The sequence below is a fragment of the Equus caballus genome, chromosome 24, assembly GCF_041296265.1.
Source record: "Equus caballus isolate H_3958 breed thoroughbred chromosome 24, TB-T2T, whole genome shotgun sequence".
NCBI lineage: Eukaryota > Metazoa > Chordata > Mammalia > Perissodactyla > Equidae > Equus > Equus caballus.
In genome coordinates, this window is record NC_091707.1 from 20,415,060 (window position 1) to 20,440,524 (window position 25,465).

The following is a 25,465-nucleotide window of genomic DNA, read 5'->3' on the forward strand; positions in this document are numbered from 1 at the left end:
TCCAATTTTACACCATTAGAAATATGAAGTAAACACATACGTGCACAAATCTTTTTTCTTCTGGTGAATACTTTCCATAGGAAGGTATTAATCAGTTAAAAGGTTGCACATTTTTTTTGGGGGGCTGGCCCCGTGGCCGAGTGGTTAAGTTCGTGCGCTCCGCTGCAGGCAGCCCAGTGTTTCGTTGGTTCGAATCCTGGGCGCGGACATGACACTGCTCGTCAAACCACGCTGAGGCGGCGTCCCGCATGCCACAACTAGAAGGACCCACAACGAAGAATATACAACTATGTACTGGGGGGGCTTTGGGGAGAAAAAGGAAAAAATAAAATCTTTAAAAAAAAAAAAAAAGGTTGCACATTTTTATAGAGTTGTTAATCAATATCACTAAATTTCTTTCCAAAGGGATCACATAGATTTATATTACCCCAGCATTCTCACCGGAGGGACCCACAATGGGAGGTACTGTTATCTTTCTATGCATCACTAAGTCTCTAACAAATTGCCTGTCACCTAGCAAACACACAATACATGTTTACTAATTGAATTCAGGAATGAATAAATAGGAATGCCATTAACTGAATCCTCACCATCAGTGAATCTTATTTTCTTTGCTAATTTAAGAGAGCCGGTGTATTTTAGACTGGTTTCAACTATTTTAAAGCAATTAAAAATTTGGCCTTCGAATCAGAAGGTCCACAAAAAAATGAATCTTCTTGCCAGCATGGTCTTTCTTGGTATTTAAACATTTTCCTATACACTGCCAAAGTGTAATGTAATTTCACTCAATTATACCTTTCTTTCTAAACATAAAATATTATTGTGGGATCACTTTCCTAACGTGCCATGTTTTGTGGTATCAGGTTAGATATGATCTCTCTTTAGCATTTATGTATAAGCAGATGAAACAGTATTAGCCATATTCAACTCATCATAACCAAAGTGTAATTGGCTCTAAGTTTTCTTTGTCTTATTTTGTTCTTTTTTCTTATGAATTTTCTATCCAATAAACTGTGAGTTCTTTGACGTTAAATGATGTTTCATTTTAATCTTTGTAATTGCCAAACTGTAAATGCCAAAAAATTTTGCATATAGTAGGCATCAAAAAATATTTTGTACATTTATTGTGATACATATTTTCTGTTTTATCTAATTGAGAATAATTTTAAAGAATCGTGATAAAAATAAATTATATATGCTTTTAACAAAACACATTACAAGGGTCTCCTCTTTTTGTTAAAGTAGAATAAAATTATCAGATAAAAAGGAAGCTTTAAACTATCCTGATATTCAATGTAGTATTCAATTCTTCTTTACAGGTTGTAAATTACAATGGGAATGTTACTGGAACTGTCAAATTCTTCCCAAAGCAATCTTCAACCTAATCAACATAGACAATCACTCTTTTCATTTCTATAGCAATAAGAAAATTTTAAGCACTATCATTTGATTGGAGTTCTCTTGAAAATTGCTTAGTTGGAGGTCTTATTTTAAAATGCACCAAGCCTGAAATACTAAACGTAATTTGTCATGCAGCCTAGAGAAAGAAATGAAGCATTTGGTACATTTTTCCTAATTGTTTCTGATTGCTGCCTGAGTAACTCCAGCACTTCTCCATCTTCAAAATCACCTTCGAGGGCTTCAACATCTTTGACCACTACTATTAATCAAAGAGGCCTAACATAAAATTTGTCTACTATTATGTAGCAGACTATTATGTAGCAGAAATCTTGACATACCGGCTTTAACACTTTTATTTAATTGACCTTAAAGAGAGAGCCCTCAGAAAGTAAACTATTGATACTTAATGAATTCTGATTAAGGTGACACATTACCTGATGCTAACACTGACAGAAATCACTGTCCCAGGACAAGTGGTCAAACTGAAGTTAGCAGAGTTTAGTTTTCCAATGATAATCATGTTTTGTTTAGATCTGCCTAACAATAAATAAATCTTACTCTTAAGTTTAAAGTATGGTTACTTAGAAAACTTACACTCATAAGAAATTTACATTAAAAAATATTATAGCCTGCCTTTATTTCCACCCATACCACGATAAACTTAACACAAAAATATTACAACAGTAGAAATACAGGATTAAATGGAAATTTAGAGATGTAGTCCAATCTCTTAACACTACTGAGGAGGAAACTGAAGTCTGGAGAGCTGACGTGATTTGCCCAATGTTAAATTATCAAGTTTCTTTCTTGCAGAGTGAACAATAACTTAGATCTTATTATTTCTGATTAAATATGCTTTCTATAGCTCTATGAAAATCATTGGCTTTTTTCCTTCACAGTAAGGGCACATTTCTTAAATTTCCACGATTTTAATCTGAAGTTCCCATGTCCATTTATCCAAGAAGGAAGAAATCAGTTATTGAGTTCATGCTTTGAGAGGAATGAGAAAAATACTGGTCTAGTAAGTGGAGATGATGAAAAGAGGACAAAGCATTGCAGAGGGCTCTCAGGTAAGGCTGCTTTTGTTTCTGAACGAACAAGTCAGTCTCCCTGGGAGGAGGCAGTAACGGATGCGATATTGGTGCTATAATCAAAAGAAGGGGAAAACCGGCTCAGGGCCCTCCTTCTTATTAAAGATTGTTCTCTGTCTCATAAGAGACAGACTGCAGACAGAATGCAAACACTATTCACTGTGTGCATCAGGAGAAAAAGGAAAGAAAATTCTTTCTGGAAGAATACACATCACATTCAGGTTAGTATTGTTAAGATGTAGTATATTTTTAAAGAAAATGTATATTGGGGAAAGGAGACACAGATAAAGAAAGGAAGTCTTTTTATAGAGTAAATGTAACTTTTAGGTTTCCATAGCCCAATGTTCTAGCCCAGTACCTTTGGGCATACCAATGATACAAGAACAAGTTGCCAGCGATACTGAATTGTGGAATTCAAAGCGTACGCCTCTACACTAATTGGGCCATATGGAATAAAAATATTTTCTTTGATTTTTTTCAGAAGAGAGTATGAGTATTTCCTTTTATTACATGTGTTAGGCAGGACATATATGCCCTTAAAAGAAAGCTTGTCTCTAAAATTTTATTCGTTATTGTTGCCAGGAGAAAATGTTACAAGGGAAAAAATTCACAAGGAAAAAAATCCATAGGATAGTTTTATATAAAAACCACAAATAAAAATGTTCCATTGTTTGTTTCTGAATATATGATTACCTTTACAAGTAAATGCATCTCTTTCTTGCATGCTGCTCTTTACTGGTACATACATTTTCTAATAATTACAAAGTCTTTTAAGAGGAAAATTCCTATGTAAAAACATGAATCTGATATTTGGCTTGAAATTCATAAATAACAGATTTTTTAAAATGCAGTGGGATTAGTAATCATTCTAACATTCATTTCTATATATTGGTTTCATTTAAACTAAGAGCCTAAAAGGCAGCTCTGGTAAAATTTTTAAAAAGTTACTGGTGGGGCCAGCCCGGTGGCATAGTGGTTAAGTTCGTGTGCTCCGCTTCGACAGTCTGGGGTTCATAGGTTCAGATCTCAGGTGCAGACCTACACACTGCTCGTCAAGCCATGCTGTGGCAGCATCCCACATACAAAAAATAGAGGAAGATAGGCACAGATGTTAGCTCAGCACCAATCTTCCACACACCCCCAAAAACAAAAGTGGCATAAATTTTATTAAAAATTGTTGTACCTTAAATTATATTGCTACACACAAGCCACATATGCAAATTTCTTCCATTAACACTTAGTCATTGCTGGTTCAATAAAATAGGATTCCCATGTATTTTATTTTCCATATTATACATAACATATACTTTTTATATGTACAAGTATTTTACATATATGTATCTGTATAAATACACTAATAATACATGTAGTCTATATATATACTAAAAATTAGGATTTTATATGCACCATTAGAAAGAAATCCTAATAATTTTGAGAATGTATACATAAATTCAGTAAATGCTCTCATTTAGTATAAAATGAACTAATTTTAAGGATTCCTATTAATGAAACACTGAAATGGTCCAGAAGCTAAGCAGTCTCTCATTACCAGAGCTCAAAATTTACCGGTATACCAAATACCTTATTGTAATTTTCAACTGTAATATAACTAAAAAATAATATAACATTTCTCTCCCTATGCAAGCATCAATACTGTAATCATTTATTGATAGAAACTAGCAACTATAGTTTCAAAATTATTTTCTGGATAAAGGTACTATTATAAAAACCAAAAGCTACTATACCATTTTTCTGGTTATACAGTGGCTTGGTGGGGAGTTTTTGATTGTCAATTTAATTGTTTGTTATGTTATGATTTAAAGATTATAAAGCAATACATATTGATCATTAAGAATATATTAACACTCAAATAAGTAGGGATAAAAAGGAAGCGTTCTTCTTCCTATCAAACCCCAGTTGTCTTCAGAGTCAACCTCTTCAGAAGTTAACTTCTATCATAGCTTCTTACGTATCCTTCAAAAATAAGATATACAAAGCATGCTCATGCATGTCTAGTTTTTACACAAGATTATACTACACAAACTGTAATTTTTAAATTTTTTACTTAATATAATTTGGACATGTTTGCATAGCACCTCCTTTTTTACCTAATTTGTTTAACCTGTTCCCTATTGAAAGATGTCTTGTGTTTTGCTATTATAAATGTTCTAAGTACATCTTCATACAAACAGGGCTGCATACATAGGTATGATATCTGTAAAGTATATTTCTAGAGATAAAATTTCTCTGTCAAATGGAACTTAATTTTAAATTTTTGTTAGAGTCAAGCTAAGTTTCACAATGTACCTCCAATCTATCACCTCACCAACACTGGTTATTGTTAATATTGTTGCTGTTATTTGTATTTTACATATAAATTTTATCTGCCAATAAAATAGGTTATTTGCCAATAACTCTTCTGTCAATGTTCCAAACCAAGGTTAAAGACTATAAAAGACTATAAAGACTATAAAATCTGCACAGTCAACTCTTAATTATGGTGCCAAAATAAAAGGGAATTATTGTAATTAATTCAGATCTGTGTGTAACTTAATTTTTGAAAGGGTCAAATTGTAAATACACCAAACACAGAGTTTGGTTACTCTTAAAATTTGATCTTTCAAGTGAAGTTATATTTACAAACTCTTACAAAATGTAACATAATTTAAAAAATGAAAAAATGAAACTCTAGCCTCTTAAGTATTTCAATTTATTGATTTTCAGTCTACCATGTTCCCTTTTTAAACAACTACCTAAAATAGGTTTCCAGTGGTGATAGCTTTCTAAAATAATATTAAGGGAAATACTCCTAAAATTAAAAACTAATCTGTGAAGGTATTGATGTGAAATAATAACAAAATTTAAGAGATACACAAGAAAATTCAAAATTATTCATAAAAACCCAAATCTGAGAAGCTCTAATGTTTCACCCTACACTCCCCATCAGTAATTACTGAAAATTTTCAGAATTGCAATTCAAAATATATTAAATTTTACAACAAAGCATAAAACCAATTAATGGCAAAGCTACGATTACATTATACATTGTTTATTTGATGCTTCTGTTTATGAATGGTTATAAGAAATTTTTGCTATATTAAAGGAAGTTTCAGTATGAAACTTTGTCATTAACAATTGGTCACTCCCTGTCTTTAATATCCTCATAACTCAGTGTCACCCACCCACATGCCTGTGAACATTGTGGGGTACACTAACACTTCTACCCACCACGAGCCCATTCACATGGTCTTTGTATGCATTTATAAGCACATCCTGATCTGTGCCATAAAGCAATGAAATGAATTTCAACAAGCCAGGTAAGAAATCCATCATCTTATTTTATAGTCCCTTTCTTCTTCTCTCCTGATGGTTTTCTTTGTACCCACTAACATCCAAACCTTGGCATTCTCTTCCAATCTCATGATCCCAACTACTTTTTTTTTTTTAATGTAGAACACTCCCAAATCCTTATGTCTTGATCTCTCTCCCAAGGTCCAATCCTATATATCTAACTGGACATATCCCACAAGTCCTTTAAACACACGTCTCAAAGTGAATTATCTTTCTTTCCAAAGCTATTCTTCCTCCTGTGCTTATTTATTTTAGGGTACCTCAAACTTTGTGGTCACTCAGCTCGAAGGTTGGGCTCATCTTTTTTCTCCTTACCACAGCACCCTACTCCCACCCCGATACAATCCTTTACCAAATTTTAGCGATTATACTGCCTTCCCCTGGAAGTCCATCCTCCTAATTCCCTGAGGCTATTTCACCTCCTCTTTAACCCATCCTACCCTGTGCTGCAATTCTGCTTGGTTATTTTCAGAGCCTTCTGGTCAATGGTCTCTGGGTAATGGGGCAGAGTGAGGGGTCTATGTTTTCTTGGTTTTTTTACCTTTCAGCAAGAGGAGTAACTTGGGTATGAACTGCAAATGGGCATTACCATTACACAAAATCAGGAATGCCACAATAATGCCTGGACAAACATTTTCTCTGACTGAAGAAGCAGCTCTAGATTTCTTTTTTTTTTTTTTTTTTGAGGAAGATAAGCCCTGAGCTAACATCCGTGCCCATCTTCCTCTATTTTATATGTGGGATGCTGCCACAGCATGGCTTGATAAGTGGTGCTAGGTCCACACCCAGGAGCTGAACTGATCAACCCTAGGCTGCCGAAGCGGAGCACACAAACTTAACTGCTGTGCCACCAGGCTGGTCCCAGCTCTAGATTTTTGATAAGGTTTCATTTTGGTGAATGAGCAGGGTAACAGAAAAAACACGGATCTTAAAGATATACAGATACGTGCTCAACTCCAGATCTTATTTATTTTACTTTTCCGAAGCTCAGATTCCTTACATTTTAAATGAGAATAACAATAAGCTACCTCATAAGGTCAAGACTAAACAAGGTTTATAAGTACCTGACTCTACGTACACTCTAAATATTTGTTAAATGAAGGAATGAACAAATGTACCCCTACCTGGAACACCTCCTCTCCCACATCTTCATCCAGCTAACTTCTACTTGTCTTTCAAAACTCAGTGCAGCCATCTGAATTTCCCTAGAATGATTCCTATGTCCCACCTCTGTGTTTCTATAGTTCTGGTGCATACCTGTTTATCACACACTCTGGAATTACTGATGTCTTTGTTGGTCTCCAAAGTTATATTTTGGTAAATTTCTTGAGGATAGGAATCATGTTCTCTTTGACTTTGTATCTGCAATTAGTGTGGTTCCTGGTAAACAGCATCTACTATCTCAACAAATGTTGAATGAATACTTTATTCACAAGTAACCAAAGGCCTTGTAACATAAGCTTTACTAATTTTACTCTAAGAAAGTGCAAAATACAAACATATTGGAAAAAAAGAAAAATTTAACCACCAATATCTACAGCCAGTATTTCGACAACGAAAATGTTCATTCTGGTTTGGTCATATGTAACTCAGGGTCACAAAATGGGCATTATAAATACAGCCTCTCTACAGAAAGATAATAGCTCATCCTCACTAAGTACTTAAGCTGTGTCAGTTACCTTACGAAGCCATTTACAGTTATTTGACTTAATCCAATCTATACAACTCTGTGGGGTAAGTTCTGTCTCTATCACTAGCCCTATTTTAGAACATACGAAAACTGGGGCCAGAGAGATTAGGTAACCCAAGAACACACAGGTAGTGAGCGTTGGGGTCAGGGTTCCAACTCAGGCTTCCTTCCTGACTCCAGAGTGTCTACTCTCAACCACACTACACTGACTTCCCAGCACTAGCTGGTGCTTCAAAGATGGTTAATGTGGTACCCTGACCCATGATGACTGAGACTGTCTTCCCCCAAAGAGTGGAAAACATTACTGATGGACTCAGAGCACATTTCCCTGTTGCACCAAACTATGAAAGGTTATTTCTGAAAGTTGCGTCCTTGAAGACAAGTATATGTACGTCATTGACAGTGCACAGCACGCAGTTTTTCTCACATGCTTTTGTTGACGAAAATAATCCATAACCAATCTATAAATGAAAATTTGGGTGAGTTTATTCTGAGCTTAAATCTTAGGATTATAACCCGGGAGAGTCTTTCCACAAAGGAACAGAGCACTCCAAAGAAGTGGGGGTATAAGGGTGGTTATATACCCTCAAAGAGGGTGTTTCACATATGATTGAAATGTCCCTCCCACAATAGTCACAAGATTGCCCTGTAGGCACAGCACTTGATGGACACAGCAGGTAGTGGGTCTACCATCTTGGTGGGCGTAGCAAGAGGCAAGTCTATTGTCTCAAGCTGGGCAGTCACAGGTGAGGGCAGCAATCAGTTTCTAGCCTAAGGAAAGATACTTAATCCTTAAGGAGATGCCAACGTTGGGAGGGGGAGGGTAGTTGCACCTTTATCTCAAGGGCCTTTTGCTCTTGCCATAGGGAATCTCTAAAGCAGATATACAATGCATGCTCAATGGCCTCAGTCAGGCCCTCTTGGAAAGACAAGGTCAGGCCGAATTAGGTTTACACCAAATGGCTTCCTCATATATTCCAATATATCCTATTACTTACCATTTTTATTTGTCACTTTCAATAAGCTACACTTTTCCTCTAGATAGAGCTATATCTTCTTTATAAGCCTTGGCTTTCTTTCAACAGAACACATACAAGTTTTTCCTATTGTCGGCAAAAATAATTCATAACCAATCTATAAATGAAAATTTGGCTGAGTTTACTCTGAGCTGAAATCTGAGGACCATGGCCCAGGGCCTTTCTTCCCAAAGGAAGAAAGGGCACCGAAGAAGTGAGGTATACAGAGTGGTTATATACCCCCATACAGGACGTTTCCCATATGATTGTAATGTCCCTCCCACAACAGTCACAAGATTGCCCTGTCGGCACAGCACTTGATGGACACAGCAGGTAGGGGTCTGCTATCTTGGAGGGCATAGCAGGAAGCAAGTCTATTGTCTCGAGCTGGGCGGTCACAGGTGAGCAGAGCAATCAGTTTCTAGCCTAAGGAAAGATGCTTAATCCTTAAAGAAATGCCAATGTTGGGAGGGGGAGGGAAGTTGCACCTTTATCTCAAGGGCCTTTGCTCTTGCCATAGGGAAAATCTAAAGCAGATATACAATGCATGCTGAAGGGACCCAGCCAGGCCCTTTTGGAAAGACAAGGTCAGGCCGAATTAGCTTTACACCAAATGGCTTCCTCATATACTCCAATATATCCTATTACTTGCCATTTTTATTTGTCACTATATAGCCTGAAAACTTGAATGCTTAAGGATTAGGCCATCATTTCCAGTAAAACCAGAAAAGAAAAAAATGAAACAGGCCCCATCTATAGTTCTGAGACAACGAGATCCAAACGAGACCAAAAACGAGGCAGCCCTCAAACCACTCAGCAGTCCCAAATACGCAAACTGCTAGGGTACCAATCAGGTGGAAAAACGCCGGTAACCGGATGCCTACAAACGGGCTTCCGGGTTCCTTTACACGACCCTCTAGGTCATGAGACTAATTTAAAGCTCTCAGGGGCCGCGTTGTGGACCTGACGGCACCTGGAAGGCGTCCAGGACGGGCAGAAAGCAGACTTTGTGGGAAACGGAGGCGGCGGCGCGGGGCGCACAGAGAACTTTTAAACCAGCGAAACTGGGTCCTCTGCGGCCGCCCTGCAAAGATTCCCGGACTGGAAGTGATGAGGATTTTAGGCTGGTTACTTTTAAAACTACAGATGAGAAGCAGGCTCTGAGGACTGGAATTTTGCTTGCCCTTCTGAGAGACATTTGCGTTTGTGAAGGAAGGGGGGGTGACCTTGTAGGGACCCGAAATTGGCCACCCCAGGATATGTCTCTTTGGCATCAGGATTGTTTTGGGCTGATTGCTTTCGATAAACTGGGACAGGGAAGGAGGCTCTGGGGAAATGGAACTTGCCCTTGTTGGGACACATTTACATTTGTAAGGTAAATCTCTATCTGTAAAAGGTGCCTCCCTCTCTGTACCAGGAAGAAGAGGAGAGATGACCTTGTCCCTAGAAGCTCTTAATGGGGAAGGCAAGAACTTAAGTTGGTTGCTGTCTGGCAATCTCATGTAACTGGTTTAGGGTGGTGGCGTCTAACCTAACCTTTACTTAATCTGATTTGATTCTTGTCTAAAAGTCATGGGATCACCCAACGACCAGACCCCACCTGCACTGATACCATTTTAACTTTTTTTCATGTTCTTTCCTTTGTCTTGTAAAGAGATGATTCACATACCCATGCCTTATAAAATTAGCCCTAAGCCTCAATTCAGGGCAGCAGTAGGAGCTCTGCCTGCCCATGGGCCCTGTCCCCATGCCAGCGGGGGCAGCAGAAGTGGCGGCAGCAGAAGGTCTGACTGCCCAGGGGTCCTGTCCCCATGGTATTCCACACTATTCTCTAAATAAAAGAGCACTACTGCCAGATCTTGAGAGTCTAAGAAATCTTTCTTTCGACTCCTTGGCTCACCGACCCCGCATCAGAAGGACCGCTCATGCGAACAGGCCGCCATGGCTATTTTTTTTTCCCAATTGTAACACGGGTCTTTTGCCTTTATTAATAAACAGATACGGGCATTTTGGTTTCTTGTATTTAAAAATGCAGTCACATATTCATTCATGGAAAAAACCAATCAACGGGCGAGAGCGAGCACGTAAATGCAGTTCCAAATCTTCCAAGCCGAGCAGGACGTATGAAGTATCCCTTAAAAGCCTTTATTACCGTCAGCCTGTTGGGTGGTGACGGCCAAAGGGCAGACGTTGTGGCTAATGGAGGTCGCGGGACCCCGAACGGGCGAAGCCGCACCAGCCTCCAGACTGGGCAGCTCGACCACGGCGGCAGAACGCTCGCAAAGTGGCGGGCGCAAAGCCCTCCGCCCGACAGCACTACCCCGCGGAGGAACGTCACGTCACCGGGGCAACGACGCTCCTGCGTAGGGGCGCGGCTCGGGTCAAAGGTCAGGGCTGGCGTCGCGACCCCCTCGTCGCTAGCCGCATCCGGACCCCAAGCGAGGCCAGAGGCGGAGGGGTTGGTACGGCCGCCGCCAGGCGAGCTTCGTGCAAGGCCTGGAGGGAACGAAGCGCACCTCCGCCCGCGCTCGGCGTCGGCTGGCCGGAAGGGAAGCGTCCCCTGCGACCACGGTCCCCGGGCGGGGCGGGCCGGTTCTGGGCCCGCCCCCGAGCGCGCGCTCTGTCCGGCGCCGGCGGCGCCCTCGGGAGTTGACGTTAGCCATGGAAACGCCGGGCGGGCCCGGGCTCCACCGTGCTGCGCTGGGCCCTTGGGCGCCGCAGCTCCTCTGCCTCCGCGTTCGGGCTGCAGGCAGCCCCCCTGGCGGGAGCGCACAACCCGGGTTTACCTGCAAAAATGCAGTCCCCGGGATGCCTTCGCGTCGCCTCTGCCCTCGGGTGACTCGAGGTACGTTCGATCCCCAACACCGACCTGGCGACTTCGTGGTCGCCTTAGTTTCCAAGCCTGTGCAGAGCCACGTTGTTCTTGCAATTTTAACTGCCGCAGGTTTTTCATTCTTGGTTAAAAAACCTTTAAATGCGATTATTGCACTTTTTAAGATTTAAGATTAATTCAGTTGCTAGAGGTACCATTCCAGTGTGATTTTCGAAAGACTACTGTAGCTTGTTGAGTTGTAGCGTTTTGTTTCCAAGAAACACTTGCGAAATGGAAAGTGGCCCTTTGAGTCTGGATTTAGGGATGGCCTCGTTATCCCCAAAAAAGTTTACGAACTGCCCTTAGGTGGTACTGTCCTCTTTCTCCCCGTATCTCCAGTTAAACCACTTGTGCCCCAAATTGGTCTTCTCAGGGCCCCCTGAACAGAAATAACTTTCCCCACTGATCTGCCCTCTCTCTCCACAACCCTCAAGAGAAGCTATCAGGCCTCTGAATTGATTTTTCTCCCCTACACCAATCTGTCATTCAGCTCTATAATATTAGGTGTTTTTTTTTTTTTTTGCTTCAGTAACTCATTCCTGCAATTAGGGCAAAGGCCATCCTTTATTTTATTGGGTATCCACCGCCACCCATGCTAAATCCCTACACCTTTATCATAGCATCCAGAGCCAGCCATTTAGTAATTTAACTGTTAGGGCACCTGTCAACTACTCTTAAATTTAATATTTAAAGTGCTGCCTACTAGTTATTAACTGTTACAGAAAATACCAGGTCGGGAACCTTTTCTGTTTCTTTTTCTTATGTAAGAACTTTATTGAGATATAATTCACATTCCATACAATTCCCCTGTTAAAAGTGTACAATTCAGTGATTTTTAGTATAGTCACAGAATTGTGCAACCATTTCTATAGTGATGTTTAGAATATTGTCATCACCCAGAAAAGAAGCCCTGCACCCTTTAGCGATCATTCCCCCCAGACTCCCCCATTCCCACTCTCCCCACCAGCCCTAGGCAAGCGCTATTTTCTGTCTTTATGGATTTGCTTCTTCTGAACATTTCATATAAATAGAATCGTACAATATGTGGCCTTTTGTGACTGGCTCCTTTCACTTAGCATCTCTTTTCAAAGTTCATGTTGTAGCATGTATCAGTACTTACTTCTTATTTATAGCCTAATAATATTCCATTGGAGGGATATACCACGTCTTATTCGATCTGTTGATGGACATTTGGGTTGTTTTCAGCTTTTGGCTGTTAATAATATTCTGTTATGAATGTTCATGGACAAATTTTTGTGTAGAGTTATGTTTTCGTTTGTCTTGGGTAAATACCCAGGAATGGAATTGCTAGGTTGTGTGGTAACTCTGTTTAGCCTTCTAGGGAATTGCCAGACTGTTTTCCAAAGCAAATGCACCATTTTACATTATCACTTCAGGGTTCTGATTCCTCCACCACCTCGCCAGTATTTGTTCTTGTGTCTTTTTGATAGCCAGTCAAGTGGATTTGAAGTGGTATCTCATTGTGGTTTTAGTTTGCATTTCTCTAATGAGTAATGATATTGAGCATCATCTCGTGTGCTTACTGGCCATTTATATGTTCTCTTTGGAGAAATATCTATTCAGATCCTTTGCCCATTTTCAAATTGAGTTGCTTTTTCATTATTGAGTTGTAAGAGTTTTTTAATATATTTTAGAGGTAAGTCCCTTATCATGTGTGATATGCAAAAATTTTCTCTTATTCTGTGGGTTGTTTTCACTTTCTTGATAGTGAGACCCTTTCCCACTTGTGTTTCTTTATCTCTTATCAAGGAGGAGTCCTTTGCCATTGCGCTCATGCTGGCTTAGCTCCTATTTTGACCTTTTGTAGATTCCTCTCAGGCCCACCTTTCCCTGAAAACTGTTTCTCCCAAATTATCCTTCTACTTCTCTATCCTCAAAATAAAATTCTCTTTCTTTTGGCAGTAGCTCGTTGTGATTGAAAAACTCAGTCTGCCACCAACAGACGTTGTGTGTTGGTTAAGTCACAATATTTGATTCTCAGTTTTCTGTAAAATAAATTGATTTATTTCTGTTATTTCATGTGAGTAGTAGACTTCATTCACTTGATGCTCGATTTTGAAAGAGAAGCTTGTTAACCCATTTGAATTCATAATGGTTAAGATGGGTGAGGTGTGGGAAGGGTAGACTGGGAGAGAACAAACTATCAGCTGGCCCAGCTGCCCTTCTATGATGCTGTGATGTGGCCTTTGGCGATTTCCTACCATCTTAGCTTCCGTAAGTAATGGAATGCGATCAGTTCATATTCAAGTGTTACACACTTGGGAAGGGGGAATCGTAGAACGGACAGCTCATCATTCCACCTGTGAAAGATTGCCGATACTGCAATAAATAGATCCTTTGAGCTATCCAGTCACCATTCCCACCCAGTCAGTTTCCTCTACAAACCAATTCCTGTGAATGTACAGAAAAGTATTAGATTCAAAGACACCCCCCCCCAAAAATCTTGAATTTGAAGAAATACTATTTTGTGCATGCAAAGAGATGTTAATATGCTTGTTCTTTCCTTTTAAGACTCCTTTTAGGTGTTTGGGTAGATTTTCCTTTCATTGGTGGGGGGAGGAGCGTGCTTACTGCATAATTGATGAACTGTAACATGAAATATATTTTTCATGTTTAAGCACCGTATGTCTTTCAAAAGTCTCGTCACGAATTTAGCTGTTTGTCCATGGCATGGCATTTAGTTAAGATCCCATAGAGCATCTTCAGAATTATAGGGGTAGCTATCTTTGCGTTTCTAGATTCCCTCAACAGTTAGCAGTTGTCTATCAAAAAAGTCCACACGTGCATACTTTTTAGAACTGCTCTGGTAATAACAGATGTTTTTTATCCAGAGCAACTGAGAATTAAGTTGTTTCGTATTTTGCTTTTTGAGTACTTAGGTATAGGCCCTTTTGTTTCTTTTCCAGAGATGAAGTTTTTTGTTGTCCAAATTAGTGCTGATGCTTGGAAAAGTAGCATTTTAGTATATTTCCTTTCAAATTTTTAAAAATACTTCTTAGGAACACGGATGAGTGCATTCTATTCATTACTCTACTAGCAAAGTTTGTATAGACTTTTTTTGTGTATGTGAGGAAGATTGCCCCTGAGCTAACATCTGTGCCAGTCTTCCTTTGTTTTGCATGTGGGGTGCTGCCATAGTGTGGCTTGGTGAGCAGTGTGTGGGTCTGCATCTGGGATCCGAACCCGTGAACCCTGGGCTACTGAAGCAGAGTGCACGAACTTAACCTCTATGCCACCAGGCTGGCCCATCTATAGACATTTTTAAACATAAGCAGGAATTACTTTTTCTTAGCAAGTTTAATTTTATTTAATAATTTTAGGTTATTTATAAACTAACTTTATGTTTCTTGCTTATTCTCTTGATTATGAAAATTAAAATAATTCCAGAGTTGCTTTTACCAGTAACAGTTATTTGAGAGGAAAATGATCTCTAGCCCACTGGATTGTAAACTCCTTTGGGTCAGAGAGCAGCCTTATTACCATCACCTTACGCATTGGAGGTACTCAAAAGTTATTCAAAAGTTTAAATATGTGGAAAATACTAATTTATCATTTAGCTGTTTCTCTACAAAAGGAACGATAACACATTTAGTCTATATGAACAACTATCAGAATGTAATCTTTAATCCATAACAGCATCTTCTAACAGTGCTTCAAGAGCAAGGTAACATAGGGGGATAAAAAAGGATTGTAATATATGTCAGAGTTAATATCCTTCATATAAATAAAGTTCTTTCAAATTAATAAGAAAAGTGAACACTTCAATAGAAAAGAAAGCAAAGGACATGAGGAGGCAATTTACAAAAAAGATAAATGGTATTTATCTACATACAAACACGGACACATATATGTGTAATGACTTTTCTCAGAGACATAGACCATATTCATGAAATAATAATAGGATTCTGTAAAAAGGAACATCCAAGGATTAAAGACATGCTCTTAGAAGTTAAAAATAGGAGAGCAAAGATTTAATAAAATTTGACAACTATATTAGAAGATAGTAAGTTTCCTTAAAGTACAACAGAAATACAGTTGAGGCACAATGCAGAAGTGCTGAGTAATTAGAACCCTTGTACACTGTTGGTGGGAATACAAAATGGTCCATCCCCTATGGAAAGCACTGTGGAGGGTCCCTAAAAAATTAAAAATAGAACTACCGTATGATCTAGCAATTCCACCTCTGGGTATTTATCCAAAAGAATTGAAATCAAGATCTCTAAGAGGTATCTGCACTCCTGTGTTCATTGCAACATTATTCACAATAGCCAAAAAGTGAAAGCAAAACAAATGTCCATCATCAGACGAATGGGTAAAGAAAATGTGCTTTGTCCATACAATGAAATGTTATTCCGCCCTAAAAAAGAAGGAAATCCTGCCATATGTGACAACACAGGTTAGCCTGGGAGACGTTATGGTAAGTGAAATAAGCCAGTCACGGAAGGACTCATACTGCATGATTCCACTCATATGAGGTACCTAAAATCATCAAACTCCTAGAAACAGAGAGTAGAATGAGGGTTGCCAAGGGCTTGGAGGAGAGAGAAATGGAGAGTTGCTGTTCAACAAGTATAAAGATTTAGTTAGACAAGATGAGTAAGTTCTAGAGATCTGCTGTGTAACATTGTGTCACTAGTTAACAGTGCTCTGTTATACACTTAAAATTTTGTTGAGGGTAGATCTCATGTTAAGTATTCTTACCATAAAAATATCTGAATCTAATAGAGCAAAAAAAAAGTATAGATCCAATGAATGAAATCAACCAATCAATACAAATAATGATAGATTAAAAAAAAAGTAACGTTTGCTAAACAAAAATCAAACAGTTGCTAAAACTTCTATTTCTAGGAATTCTATTTGCTGAACTTAGAGAACTATAAATTTAGTATAATCCCAAAAACTGACACTTTTTAAGATCTTTTTGTTTTAAGAGATTTTCAGGCTGGCGTCTTGCATGATTGCTGAGTTAAAGTTTTGGTAACTAAGAATTCACTCCTACTACGTTGCCCAAATTGATCTCTGTTTCCTGCCCTGCTGGATAATTTGTAAGAAACATGGCTCAAGTTCCAAATAAAGCCAGATTTCTATGGCTATTTTGTTGGCCCACTTTCAGACTAGCATATGAAGAAAGCATATGGCCTAAATCAGTTGTGATGTCATCTATCCCTTAACCTCTCTTTTCATAGCTTTTTTTTCCCCTAAGCCTTGAGCCATGTTTCATTTTAACATGTTAGAGGTAGCAGTCATATGAATGCACCAGCAGTCTTTCAGAGTGTATGCCAAGTTCTCATTCAGGGCATGTTTTAATTATTTGGATTCTACTTTCCATGCTAGTAACCCAGAGTAGGCTTTAGAAGATCTCTCTATATAAGTGTAACTGTTGCTTCCTACAAAGAAAATATTTTTTAAATATTCCAGGATCTGTAATTAAATTAAAAGTCAAACAGTTCCAATTTATCATAATTTTTACCTTAATGAATTTCCACTATCTGTCATGTAATCCTCTTTTGCCCTTAAGATATTAGAAAAAATACCTATACTTTAAGTCAGTGTTTCAGCAAACTGATATTCTTGCTACCTGTCAAATTTCCCTCAATTGTTTTCCTTATGTACCTTTGTTCATAACATTCCTCATTGGTATATTTTTTTAATTCTCCTTGGCTTGCCTAAATGTTTAATGTCCTGATTGAAGCCCAGGCCAGTGTTTCTCAAAGTAGTTTGCGTAAAGCACTACACAGGTGATCTGTTATTAGATCTCGTGGGAAAAATGGGTTCCAGGGTCAAATAAGTTTGGAAAACTCAAATGATACATGGTAAGGAGGTTTGCAGTGGTGTTTTTTTTTTAACTTGAGAGATGTCTCAGAGTCTTTAGTTTGCTGATATCCATTCTGACCCTTCAAGATGACAGTCTAGTATGTAGTTTCTCAAACTTCATTGACCATAGACCCCTTTTCAAGAAACATTCTGTAAGGTAAATAATCCTGTATCATTCAGCCTTTCTTTTAATATCCCATTAAAAATCACCATTGCAGAGTCCTCGTCCAAGCTTCTAAGGCTTCTTGAGGGAGCTGACGTTCTCTTCGTGCTTCTAGTCTGCTCTCCGTTTGTTATTGATTGCTCCTGCTTTCTTTTGCCTCTTCTGCCTGCTCTTCCACCTCTACTTTTCTCCCCCAGAATGAACTAGCTCCTCCTGTCTGATAATGAAGGAAATTAAGTGTAGCATAGGATGGGTAAATTGAAATTGGACTTCTGACATGTTAGAATTCTTCAGCCATTTCCTTCTCCATGGGAGAAACTCAGAAAGAGGTGAACAATACGAGAAATACCCTATGTTGATAGATGTTACAAAATGAGTAATATGAGCAAGAAATGTTTTTGATACACAGAAGAAAGGCACAGTTTGGCCTAAGTGCTGTGCAAAATTTTCAGGAAGGGTTATACTGAATCTTCAAAGTCGACTAACATTACTAATTAGGGGAAGGGAGGAGGGGACATCCCAGGCAAAGGAGAGGGAATGAGCAGAGGCTCTCAGAAGGCAAAGTGCAGGATGTGTTTGCAGAGCATGGGGTCGAGAGTTCTAGAGGGTATTTGGTAATTTGAAGAGGTGTCAAAATGTTATATGTAAAATATACACACACACAAACACAGCCTTCTGTGTGTATGCCTTCTGAAACTTTTTACACCTAGACAAACTATATACAACCGTGCATACAGAGTGTGTACTATTTCTTTAAATACAAATGAGATCATCAGTGTGTTTATTTTACTTTTCAGTACATCATGGGCATCTTTCCATGTTCCCGTATCACCAGTACATCTGCTTCAGATTATTCCACTGTTTAGCATAATCACAGAGTATTCCATCAAATGGATAAGAACATTTAAACTAAGCTTTAGAGAAGACTCAGAAGTACTAAAAGGTAAATGAATATGGGTAGTAACATGCAGCTGGGTAATGTAGTTTATAAGGTATCCTCAGTTTCTGGCTTCCTTTCCCAGCGAGCCATCTCATCTTGTTCCTGACTTGCCTCAGTGGAACAGGAGGGGCCAGCTGTCCCCTAACCCCATGGGGAAATTTCAGGCACATCCAGACTCTTCAGAAAGCCCAGGCCAGGCATCCAAGCTCATTTTCCTGTCTGATAGCATCTTTCATAGATAATTGAAATCAGAATGTTTACCCCAACTCATGGGAGTGTGCCCTTACTTACCCTATGCCTTCTATAAAACAGTCGTAGCAGAATAGAGTACACTGGGCTGACATCAGTACAGGAGATAAGCTCATTCAGAGGGGAGGGAGGCAATCTTTTCATTCCCTGAGATTGAACCATCAACCACTAAAATTTCGTTTGGCTTGTGGTTCTGTTATTTTGTTGGTACTTGCAGGGCTGTCACGTAAGTAAAGCTATGACTTTACTTTCACGTAAGTAAAGCTATGTGCAAAACTAAGACCAGTGGCTGGAAGATATATGACAGTAAGTGTTTACAGTTTAAAGAACTTCCTAACAGTATAACAAGAGGTGCTCTAAGGTAGTAATTCTTAATGGCGACCCAAAAACCATTCCTCATGCCCCAAAGCCTTCTCCAGGGCTGATACCGGTTGGGTAGAACTGACTTGCAGAAAGACATTTTTTATTTGTTTGTTTTGCTGAGGAAGATTAGCCCATGGCCACAGATGACAAGTGGTGTAGGTTCATGCCTGGGAACTCAACCCAGGCGACTGAAGTGGAGCACACTGAACTTAACCACTAGCCACTGGGGCTGGCCCCAGAAAAACTATTTTTAACTGACTTGGAAGAAAGGCTATTTTAAGATGCCTTTAAATTTTTTGTGTGTGATAAGATATAACAAAGTTTACCATCTTAACCATTTTTAAGTGTACAGTTCCGTGGTATTAAATACATCCACATTGTTGTGCAACATTACCACCATCTATCCCCATGATTCTTTTCATCTTGTAAAACTCTATACCCACTGAACAATAACTCCTCATTCTCCTCTCCCCTCAGGCCATGGCAGCCATCATTCTACTTTCTATGATTTTCACTTCTCTAAGTGCCTTATATAAAAGGAACAATACAGTATTTGTCTTATTGTGACTGGCTTATTTCACTTAGCATAATGTTCTCAATGTTTATCCATGTTGTAGCATATTGCAGAATTTCCTTACTTTTTTAAGGCTGAATAATATTCCATCATGTATGTATGTGTGTGTGTGTATATATATATATATATGTATAATATCACACACCACATTTTGCATCTTTTGATGGACATTTGGGTTGCTTCCATGTTTTAGTTATTGTGAATAATGCCACTATGAACATAGTGTACAAATATCTCTTTGAGACTCTGCTTTCACTTCTTTGGGGTTTATATCCAGAGGTAGAATTCCTAGATCATATGGTAATTTGATTTTTAATTTTTTGAGGAACCACCATACTGTTTTCCACAGCAGTTGTACCATTTTACATTCCTACCAACAGTGCACAAGGTTTCCAGTTTTTCCACATCCTTGCTACCACTTGTTGTTTTCTGAGTTTTTTTGACAGTAGCCATCCTAATGAGTGATTTGCATTTCCCTAGTGATTAGCAGTACTGAGCATTTTTTTCATGTGCTTATTGCCATTTGTATATCTTGTTTGGAGAAATGTCTATTCAAATCTTTCACCAGTTTTCGAATTGGGTTGTTTGGTTTTTTGGTTGAGTTTTAGGGGTTCCCTATATATTCTGCATATTAAATTCCTTATCAGATATATGATTTACAAATGTTTTCTCCCATTCTGTGGTTGCTTTTTCACTCTGTTGATAGTGTCTTTTGATGCACACACTTTTTTAATTTTCATGAAGTCCAATTTGTCTATTTTTTCTGTTTTTACCTGTACCTTTGGTGTCATATCCAAGGAGTCATTGCCAAATGTAGTGTTAGAAGCTTTTGTTCCATCTTTTCTTCTGAGTTTTATTGTTTTAGGTCTTACACTTAGATCCTTGATCCATTTTGAATTAATTTTTGTATATGGTATTAGGTAAGGGTCTAATTGCATTCTTTTGCATGTGGATATCCAGTTTTCCCAGCACATTTGTCGCAAAGACTATCCTTTCCCCATTGAATGATCTTGGTGCCCTTGTCAAACATTTGACCATATATGTGAGAATTCATTTCTGGGCGCTCTGTTCTAATCCGTTGGTCTCTATGTCTGTCTTTATGAATATGGCTTTAAACTTAATTTTTGTTTTCTAGCCCAACATATAATCCCTGAGGTAATACTTTGCTAGCTCATCTTGTGTCAGAAAACTGTTTTTCAGAATAAGCTGTTGAATATATCCCAAGAAAAGGAAAAGAAGAGAATCCATGTTGTTTGATAATTAGATTTTTGTGGCCTTTAAATGAAAATAATCTAGACTAAAGCGTGTACAAGTCCTATTATTGTTTCATGCTTTCCTGGTTCTGGTAGTTTCAGAAACTGACAACAGAAAAACTAAAAATTGACTGATGAAGTGGTTTGCCTGTGGTAAGCATGCTAATAAACATTTACTCTGACACCTGGAGTCTTTGATTTCCAATTTATTGTTCTTCCCACTATATGTTGAGCTGCCAATGGCTTCTTATTGAAATGCTACTATTTTAGCAGGATTTGACTTTTTAAATTGTCGAAAAATCCTAAATTTATTGTAATTGTAAAGTGATGTGACTAACACTTAGTATTTCTATTTCTCTTTTCCACTTCTGTTTCCATGTCAATTGAAGGGAATTATAAAGAATATCCTTATTTTATAGAGCACGGGTTGGCATACTGTGGCCCATAGGCTAAATCTGGCTCCCAGCCTGTTTGGATAAATACCATAAGGTTTTATTGGAACACAACCACTTAGATCCATTCATGTTTGTATTATCTATGGCTGCTTTTCCGGACAACAGCAGAGTTGAGTCATTGTAACAGCGACCATATGGTCCACAAAGCCTAGAATATTTACAGGCAGGCCCTTTACAGAAAAACTTTGCAGACCCGTGTAATAGAGGAGAAAGTTAAAAAACAAACAACGAAAGCTCTCAGGGAAACCATCAGTTAAACCACTGGCAGATTTGAATTGAGAGTACTGGCTTCTTGAACTTTCCTCTGACCTCAGAATCTAAAAATGTGAGTGAACTTAAGCTCTCATTCCAAATACTAAGTTCTAGATAAATTAATAATGACTTTGATTTTTTTTTTAAATAAAAAATAACTTAGCAACTATTTGTTTAGTGCCAAGTATGTGTGATGCAATGGGGAAGAGCTGGAGAAGTGAAATTATAAATCCTGCCCTTAAAGGAACTAAGGAGTAAAATAGAAATCTGGGGATTCGTCGCCATGTTTTAAGTGTGACTTTTTTCTTTTTTTAGAGTCTGCTGTTACAGAAGAGGATGTGACTTTCTGAATAATCCCGAGGGAGAAGGATGAGTCCAGATGTGCCTCTGCTGAATGATTACAAACAGGACTTCTTTCTGAAGCGCTTTCCACAGACTGTTCTTGGAGGCCCTCGACTCAAATTAGGCTATTGTGCCCCTCCTTACATATATATTAATCAGATTATCCTTTTTCTAATGCCATGGGTTTTGGGTGGAATAGGAACACTCTTGTACCAATTAGGCACCCTGGAAGACTATTACACAGCGGCACTTTCAGGTGGACTAATGCTTTTCACCGCATTTGTCATCCAGTTCACAAGTTTACACGCCAGAAACAAATCGGTGACGGTAGAAAGAATGCTGCCCACAGATATCTTAGCGCAGGAAGATGAGCATGAATTTACAAGTTGTGCTGGTGCTGAGACTATCAAATTTCTAATTCCTGGCAAGAAATCTATAGCCAATACAGTTTTTCATTCTGTTTTTGCTGGATTAATCTGTGGTCTTGGAACATGGTATCTGCTCCCGAATAGAATAACCTTGCTGTACGGCAGTGCAGGAGGCACTGTGCTACTGTTTGTCTTTGGATGGATGACATTATGTATAGGAGAATATTCATTAATTGTAAACACAGCTACAGAGACTGCAACTTTCCAAACCCAGGATACTTATGAAATCACTCCTCTTATGAGACCTCTTTATATTTTTTTCTTTGTTTCTGTAGACCTTGCACACAGGTAATAAGCTGTGAAATACTTTATAGCTTTATTTTTAAGCATACATAGTAAGAGCACTCTCCTGGGTATTAAAAAAATGAATCTATGAATTGAAAGTCATACGGACCAAATCTTTGGATGATAAAGTTGTTTTGATGATTAATCTCTTAGGACTAAGCTATGTTAAACATTCATACTAAAGCAGTAATTAGGTCATGTTGAAGAACAAAGAGAAAACCCGTTATTAGATAAATAAGTAAAATTTCAATACTGTGTTTCACTTTAAATAAGGAGCTATGAATGTATACAATAGTCTGACTGAAACCTATGAAAAAAGATGGAACTTTCCTGTGAGGAGAAAATGAAGGATTTAAAATTTATACACATAAATATTATGTATAGATTGAGTGAATTTATGATGAATAGAATAACTTATTTCTAATTTTGTTGTAGTAACTATATAGAAGGAATATAGATTTTCTAACCAATTTACTACAGAAGAAAAATAGAAAATAGTGTTTTTAACAAAGTTGCTTACAAAATTGTTTGATAACCCCTTTGCTTGCTTTTTCTAAATCTGACTTTTCTTTCTTTGTTTCTGTAGATTGCAGCTTTCTCTTTCACAGGTTAGTGTCCAGGTAGAAATGTACAGGCGTGTTATGGAGTGAATATTTGTGTCCCTCCCAAATTCATATGTTAAAGCCCTAACCCCCAATGTGGTGGTATTTGGATATGGGGTCTGTGAGAGGTAGGATAATGAAGGTGGGCCCTGGTCTGATGAGAGTAGCGCCCTTATAGGAAGAGACACCAGAGAGCTAGTGAGGTACAGTGAGAAGCTGACTATTTGCAAGCCAGAAAGAGAGTTCTCACCAGAACCCAACCATAATGGCACTCTAGTCTCAGGCTTCCAGCCTCCAGAACTGTGAGAAATAGATTTCTGTTGTTAAGCCACCCAGTCTGTGGTATTTCATTATGCCTGCCCAAGCTGACTAAGATTTCTATACCAAGAGGTGGGGTGCTCTTGTACAAAATACCTAAAAGTGTAGAAGTGGCTTTGGAACTGGATAATGTGTTGAGGCTGGGAGAGTTTTGAGGTGTGTTCTAGAAATATGGACAATTCTCGTGAGATCTCAGACAGAAATGAAAGTGTTATTGGAAACTGGAGGAAAGGCAGTCCTTGTTATAAAGTACCAAAGAACTTGGCTGAAACATTTTCCATCGTTTTATGGAAGGTAGAACTTAGGTGGTGAAATTGGATACATAGCTGAGGAGATTTATAAGCAAAGTGTTGAAGGAACAGCTTGATTCCTCCTGATTGCTTATATAAAATATGAAAGGAGAGAGAAGAAGGAATTGCTAAGCAAAAAGGAACTAGAACTTGAAGATTTGGAAAATGTTCAGCCTATCTATATTGCAAAAAAATGAGAAAGTATGTTCTGAAGAGAATGCCAAGGTCCGGATTACCACTCAACAAATAGCTTATGGGATTATATGAACATAAACACTGCCAATTTGGACTAAAGGGTACTGAGACAAGCTGAAATGAATGAAGGCTGTTAGACTTCTTAGATTTGACAGGACAAGGATGTTAGAGCTCTTTGGCTGTAAACATGCACTATTCTTTAAGAAGAGAGAAAAACAACCCCAAAAGTGATTCAGAAATTATCAGGGCTACTGCCTCAGTTTCAACAAGTTAGAAGGCCTCTGCTGGAAGCCTTGGGGGTGGTACCGCCCTGTAGAGCCGTGAGGGTGGGACCCCCATATAGAGCTGTTTGGGCAATGTTGCCGCCCTGGGGGCCTGGAGGGCAGAGTATGGAACTTCTTCAGCATTAAGATCTAATGGAAGTTGCCTTGCTGGGTTTTGAGATTCTTTGGGACCTGTCACCTTTTCCTTTCCTGTTTCTCCCTTTTGGAATGGGAATGTTCATTCCGTGCCTGTCCCACCATTGTGTTTTGGAAGCACGTAACTTGTCTGGTTTCACAGCTTCACAGCTGGAGAGGAATTTTGCCTCAGGGTGGAGCATACTTTGAGTCTCTCCTGTATCTGATTTAGATGATATTTAGATGAAACTAAAGAATTTAGAGTTTATGTGAGAATGAGTTAAGACTTTCAGGGCTGTTGGGATGGAATGAATGTGCTTTGCATATAAGAAGAACATGAATTTGGGAGAGTGGGGTGGAACAGTATGGACTGAATGTTTGTGTTCCCTCAAAATTCGTATATTGAAGACCTAATCCCCAGGGTGATGGTATTTGGAGATGGAGTCTTTGGGAGGTAACTAAGTCATCAGAGTGGCCCTGGTCTAATAGGATTAGTGCCCTTATAAGAAGAGGCACCAAAGAGCTTGATCTCTCTCTCTCTGTCTACTATTCTGAGAAGTTGTCTGTCTGCACGCCAGGAAGAGAGTTCTCACCAGAACCCGACCGTGATGGCACTTAGATCTCAAACTCCCTCCCTCCAGAACCGTGAGAAATAAATTTCTGTTGTTTGAGCCCCCTAGTCCATGGTATTTTGTTATGGCAGCCTGAAATAAGACAAAGCATTTAAAAATATTTAGCCAGTTTGTGTACTGAAACTGACCTGTTCTTAGGTGTCTGCTGTTCCTTAACTCTTAGTCTCTTCTAATTGTGCTGCATTTATGGACCAGAGGAGACATGAGAGGATACCCTTATATTTCTTCACCTAATTAAATATGTAAGAGGAGAATTGATTTATGGGAGATTAATTTGTAATTAGTTTCTTAGTACCATTACCATTTACTAACCATAAAATATATTACAGTTAAATGTTTGATTTTGAAAAGTTAGCAATAAAATTGAGTTTAAATGTGTATGTATACATTTCACCCCTTTTTAAAGATTTAAGTTTATAAGATGATTATTTTCAGAATACATATTCTTGAGTTACCATCTTGCTCTGCCA

General features: G+C 38.6%; 1 protein-coding gene across 6 annotated transcripts in view; it reads left to right on the forward strand.

The window, feature by feature from the left end:
* Positions 1–10,917: 10,917 nt before the first annotated feature.
* The window catches only part of PCNX4 (pecanex 4), a 55,372-nt gene continuing 40,824 nt past the window's right edge, over positions 10,918–25,465 (forward strand). For 3 of the 6 annotated variants that reach the window (XM_070249830.1, XM_001497619.5, XM_014735624.3), the window contains exons 1-2: positions 10,923–11,394; positions 21,821–22,563. In XM_070249830.1, coding sequence (XP_070105931.1) covers positions 21,875–22,563 — 689 coding nt within the window. In that variant the 5' untranslated portion in view covers positions 10,923–11,394; positions 21,821–21,874. Of the gene's footprint in view, positions 11,395–21,820; positions 22,564–23,146; positions 23,169–25,140; positions 25,238–25,465 lie in introns of those variants that run through there. The other 3 variants (XM_023627835.2, XM_070249832.1, XM_023627836.2) reach the window with 3 other exon arrangements.